The sequence below is a fragment of the Salmo salar genome, chromosome ssa22 (assembly GCF_905237065.1).
Source record: "Salmo salar chromosome ssa22, Ssal_v3.1, whole genome shotgun sequence".
NCBI lineage: Eukaryota > Metazoa > Chordata > Actinopteri > Salmoniformes > Salmonidae > Salmo > Salmo salar.
The window spans coordinates 52,953,097-52,959,431 of NC_059463.1; the positions used below are offsets into that span (position 1 = coordinate 52,953,097).

The 6,335-nt window shown below is 45.5% G+C and overlaps 1 protein-coding gene across 3 annotated transcripts in view; it reads right to left on the reverse strand.

The window, feature by feature from the left end:
- Positions 1 to 5,408, reverse strand: part of LOC106583707 (integrin alpha-7) — a 92,200-nt gene extending 86,792 nt beyond the window's left edge. For all 3 annotated transcript variants that reach the window (XM_045705068.1, XM_045705067.1, XM_045705069.1), the window contains exon 1: positions 4,782 to 5,408. In XM_045705068.1, coding sequence (XP_045561024.1) covers positions 4,782 to 4,993 — 212 coding nt within the window. In that variant the 5' untranslated portion in view covers positions 4,994 to 5,408. The remainder of the gene's footprint in view (positions 1 to 4,781) is intronic.
- Between the last annotated feature and the right edge of the window lie 927 nt (positions 5,409 to 6,335).

The window sequence follows — 6,335 nt, forward strand, 5'->3', positions numbered from 1 at the left end:
ACCTGAAGTAAATAAACAATATTACTAAAACCTCACCACACAATTAATACCAAAGCATCTGTCTTATGCAGTGCCTACCTACTTCTTAGGACATCATTTTCACATTTACGTATACACAAAAAGCAAGATGGCCGATCAGACCTACTGAGGCAAATTGGCCAATGGAGAGGTCTTTTCCATCAAGCAAAGAGCTATTACAGGATCCCCCTCTCATACCAGTATAAACAGACACATAACACCAGCAGCAGCCCCTACACAGATGCCTAGACCAATGGCTGCTGAGGGCAGAAGGGCTCATAATAATGGCTGGAACGGAGCGAATGGAATGGCATCAGGCACATGGGAACCATGTACTTGATACCATTCCACCGATTCCGCTCCAGCCATAACCCCGAGCCCATCCTCCCCAATTAAGGTGCTACCATTCTCCTGTGGCCTAGACCATCTATATGTACACAAGCATGTACACACACACGCCAGACCATCTCATCCACTTGACTAGCAGAACAAGGTGTGTGTGTGTGTGTGTGTGTGTGTGTGTGTGTGTGTGTGTGTGTGTGTGTGTGTGTGTGTGTGTGTGTGTGTGTGTGTGTGTGTGTGTGAGTGTGTAGACCACGTGCAGTATAGACCTAGATTAATATTTTATATTCTAGTAGGCATGCCAATGACATCAGAAAATGAAAAGGTTACGAGTCACTGGATCTATAATAGAATATAAAAAAATGTACAGTGTTGACAATGACTCAGAATGAAGAGTGACAAAGCAACTATATCCAGTTTAGGACTGTTGAGTATCAAGAGACTCAACTGGCTCAGGACAGAATCAACTGGAGCCTGGCTGAGAACACAATGCAATATACCCACTGAAACCCAAACCTGTCTGTAACACAAAAACTCAATGAGTCAATAGCATCTAATTACTAAGCTTCAAGCTTGAGGCTAATCATGTTTGGCACCTCTTCTGATGAAAGGTTCCATACAACAGACACTTCTTTCAACTCAAATGCCAGTTCTGGTTGTAGTCAAAGTTCTGTACAGCATTGGTTCTCAACTGGTTTTGCCTCGGGACACAAATTGAACCAGGTTGTCTCAGTCCCGATCCAATATTTTGCATCGCGAAAAAAATAATAGTCAAAATACAATCTGGAAAACTCTATTTGTAGCAATTATATGACAAGAGAACATTTACATTTTTACATTTACATTTACGTCATTTAGCAGACGCTCTTAACCAGAGCGACTTACAAATTGGTGCATTCACCTTATGATATCCAACATTCCCATGTCTTTCATTGACAATAATACAATTTTGCCCGTATGAAGAATGTTAATAAACTCACTGTCTTGAGACTAGAGAACAACTAAAGTATTACTACGAACAGCTCTATATTGAAAATACTGGGATTGAAAAAAACATTTTCAGATATAATTCTTATTATTTATTTTTTAAATGTCAAGTATTATCATGTCTACACACTTTCTACTTGTTTTAAAGTAATTTGAGTTCAGACTGGAGTATTTCTGCATACATTATTATTATTATTTTTACTCAGACAACCATGACTCACTCAAAACCTCCCGCGACCAAAATTTGGGTCGTGACCCATCAGTTGAGAATCGCTGCTGTAAAGGATCTTATGCCTTGGTAACATGGTAACATGGTGACATGGTGACTTGGTAACATGGTAACTTGGTAACTTGGTAACTTGGTAACATGGTAACATGGTAACATAGTAACTTGGTAACTCGGTAACTCGGTAACATGGTAACTTGGTAACTTGGTAACATGGTAACTTAGTAACATGGTAACTTGGTAACATGGTAACATGTGCACCTACTTTCAAATAAGGTTTACAAAAAAGTATGATTCCAATGCTTAATCAAATACCTCAAAATGATACTGTTCAGTGAGTGAAAACAAGAACGTGGTGAGCACATGGTGATCTAGGGGTGAGCACATGGTGATCTAGGGGAGAGCACATGGTGATCTAGGGGTGAGCACATGGTGATCTAGGGGTGAGCACATGGTGATCTAGGGGTGAGCACATGGTGATCTAGGGGAGAGCACATGGTGATCTAGGGGAGAGCACATGGTGATCTAGGGGAGAGCACATGGTGATCTAGGGGAGAGCACATGGTGATCTAGGGGTGAGCACATGGTGATCTAGGGGAGAGCACATGGTGATCTAGGGGAGAGCACATGGTGATCTAGGGGAGAGCACATGGTGATCTAGGGGAGAGCACATGGTGATCTAGGGGAGAGCACATGGTGATCTAGGGGTGAGCACATGGTGATCTAGGGGAGAGCACATGGTGATCTAGGGGAGAGCACATGGTGATCTAGGGGAGAGCACATGGTGATCTAGGGGAGAGCACATGGTGATCTAGGGGAGAGCACATGGTGATCTAGGGGAGAGCACATGGTGATCTAGGGGAGAGCACATGGTGATCTAGGGGAGAGCACATGGTGATCTAGGGGAGAGCACATGGTGATCTAGGGGAGAGCACATCGTGATCTAGGGGAGAGCACATCGTGATGGCACAGTTACTGGCATCAACAGGGTTGCTTCCTAATCTTAGCTACTGGCACCAGGGTTGCTAGCTCAACATTCAAGGAAGATTCACAGCATATCAACTCTCCATAAAATAATGGTTAAAATAAGGTCCAGGAAAGAGACGCTATTGGCCAATACGTGGCGGGGTCGACCAGTGGGGACGACACTCGATGACCGAAGCCTGCCGGCATCCTGGCTTCCCGCCACTGTCTGTGAATGCTGACGTTTGGCTGACGTTATCCCTCTAACGGTCCTCATGGCGTGCTGGCCGACAGGTCGACTCCACTAAGAGTAAAATAAGCGTCCGGCTGCTAAACACGGACCTCCTAAACAGGACCTGTAGTAAATTAACACTGACTTCAACACGTACAAGAGTACCAAGCCTCTTGTTCAGAGTCAGCTCTACTGATAGAAGAGCAACACCTACAAATGGACTTCTTGTCTGTATATTTTAATGTGGACAGGTTCTAGTAAATGAACAGTGACTACAAACACAAGACTGTTTAGATCTACTGAGAGAACAGAAAACACTGGGGGAAAAGGCCACTCAAACAGCTTGCAAGATATAATAATAACAACCAGCAAGGAATTGGAATGAATGATCAGCTCTTGCAAATATAACGGGAAGAATACTGGAGGTATAACATGAGTAACTATACTGAACACCAATTGCAAGTAATTCATGTAATGAATGACTCATTCTAAAGACTGCTTCATTCTATATCTGTGCTACTGCAGAACAGAGAAATAAGACTACTTCCTTCCTTTGCAGAAAGACACTGTGAGACACGTAAACATTTAAGGCAGAGCTGACTCAGAGCTGACTCAGAGCTGGCTCAGAGCTGACTCAGAGCTGGCTCAGAGCTGACTCAGAGCTGACTCAGAGCTGACTCAGAGCTGACTCAGAGCTGGCTCAGAGCTGGCTCAGAGCTGTCTTATAGTGTTCCAGGGACACCAATAACAACCAGCAGCAGTTGCCACACACACAATCCGCTACTCCTCCTGCCACACACACAATCCACTACTCCTCCTGCCACACACACGTAATCCGCTACTCCTCCTGCAATACACACACAATCCGCTACTCCTCCTGCCACACACACACAATCCGCTACTCCTCCTGCCACACACACAATCCACTCCTCCTCCTGCCACACATACAATCCGCTACTCCTCCTGCCACGCACACAATCCACTACTCCTCCTGCCACACACACACAATCCACTACTCCTCCTGCCACACACACAATCCACTACTCCTCCTGCCACACACACACAATCCACTACTCCTCCTGCCACACACACAATCCACTACTCCTCCTGCCACACACACAATCCACTACTCCTCCTGCCACACACACAATCCACTACTCCTCCTGCCACACACACAATCCACTACTCCTCCTGCCACACACACAATCCACTACTCCTCCCGCCACACACACCATCATAAACTGCTGCAGCATGTCTGTCCACTGCTAAACTGCATTAGTAAAACCACTCTCTCTCGACTCCAGATCTACGTTCTGCACACATACACATGTGCATGCAGATCTACATGCACACACATACATACGTGCATGCACCCACACACGAACACAAACACACACACACACCACCCCTACACTACCGCTGCATATCTGTCCTGAACTGCAATAGTAAAATGTGAGTAAACCCATCCACCCTCTCTCTCTCTCTCTTTCTCTCTCCCTCTCTCTTTCCTTCTCTTTCCCTCTCTCCCTATCTCTCTCTCCCTCTCCCTCTCTCTCTCCCTCCCTCTTTCCCTCTCTTTCCCTCTCTCCCTCTCCTCCCTATCTCTCTCTCCCCCTCTCTCTCCCTCTCTCCCTCTCCTCCCTCTCTCTAACTGTCTCCCGCCTCTCTCCCTCTGTCCCTCTCCCTCTCCCTCTCCTCCTGATCTATCTGCTGATTCAGCTATACAGTCAGTCCCACCCTGCACCCCATCCCACTCACTGTAAATCACATGGCAGTGGGACCATTAAATTAGCTACAGGGTGCCCTCTCTGCACGCACGCACGCACGCACACACACACACACACACACACACACACACACACACACACACACACACACACACACACACACACACGCGCGCACACACACACACACAGACACACACACACACACACACACATTTGGCTTAGAGTACCCATAAAGTCACACACAGATAGAGACACATGCTATGCAGCCAGCTAGCCACTGACTTACCAACTGTGTGGTTCTGGTGTGAGTTGCTGGTGAAGTGCTAAAGAGAATCCAAAAAAGCTGCCGGTCTCCCCCTCCTTGATCAGAGTCATGCTAGTATCCAGGTTGAATCCTGCAACAGTCAGGAAATAGACGGAGAGAAGGAGAGAATGGAGAAGAAGACACCAGCGCTGTGAAAGAGAGACCGAGAATCCATGTCTCAGATGTGGTGCCATAGTCCTCGAGAATTAGCAGGTCCCTCAGCAGAGCAGGTCCCTCAGCAGAGCAGAGCAGGTTCCTCAGCAGAGCAGGTCCCTCTCAGCAGAACAGAGCAGAGCAGGTCCCTCTCAGCAGAACAGAGCAGAGCAGCCCCTGTTCAGTTACAGATTAACAAAGAGTTCTATATTCCCTGTGTTTTAATTTAATGCTGAGTGGAGAAAGAAAAAGGATAAGTGCTGCTTGACTCTCCTCTTCTGACTTGGTTGATATTTCCCTTGTTTCCTTTTCTCACTCCCTTTCTGTTCTCTCCTCCTACGTCTCCTGCTGTCAGTCTGCGGAGCAGCCTGAGAAAATGTGGCTGTGTGAGCCAGCTTGTGTGTGAGAGAGTGTGTGTGAGAGAGTGTGTGTGAGAGAGTGTGTATACCTCCCCCTCCTCTGCTGTGTGACTGAGAGAGACAGAGGACAAGTGCCTTGAATAGCCCGCTCACTCCTCCCCCCCTTCCCTACTCTTTCAATCTCTCTCTCTCTTTCTGCCTCTCTCTCTCTCTCTCTCTCTCTCTCTCTCAGCTGACATCAACACTCAAGGGACTGCTGCCAAAATACCAGGCAAGGTTGTCAAGATACTTGGACCCAATTGAATAAGAAAATAATGAAAAGAAAGCAGCCATTTTTGTTTTATCTGTTAAACTCACAGTAACCAAAAGGCATCCATCCCCTTCAGTAAATGGAACAGGTGCTTGGATATCTGAAAAGAAGACAAGAGGAACAGGTCCGATAGTTCTGGCAGGAGAACACGGTTGATCAACAACATGGTGAACTTAAACGCTTCTTTTTTTCTTCTTCTTTGAACAAAAAAAAAAGAAAACATGAAATGTAGACCTGGAATCCTTTAATTAAACTTCCAGTAATCCAGAATTTAAAAAAAAACAAGGAAAAAATGACATTTCTAAAATATTGAAATTGAAGATAGCTATTAGCTGCTAGAGTAACAGGGTGATCAATAATGCTCTAAATATTATTTTTCTTTCAGAGAACCTGCATGGAATCTGGGCTGGAGTCCAATAACTTGCAGTGATCTGGAATGAACCTCCCAGACAATGGAGCACGGTAATGTGCACAGTGACCCAGGAAACCTAAGGACAAACCTGTGAGGGGATCAAACGGAGAGTGACAGAAGTATATGTGCTGTGGCAGGAAAATGTGACCAGAGTTCGGAGTAACATAATTGAGAAAATTGAAGACATTGAGTAGAGTACATCAAAGCAAAAATATCTAATCTGAGTAGTGTAGAGTAAATTACCATAGGCTTGTCTTTTTCTTTAAATCTAAATTACTGTTGAACACCAGACTAATAAACTC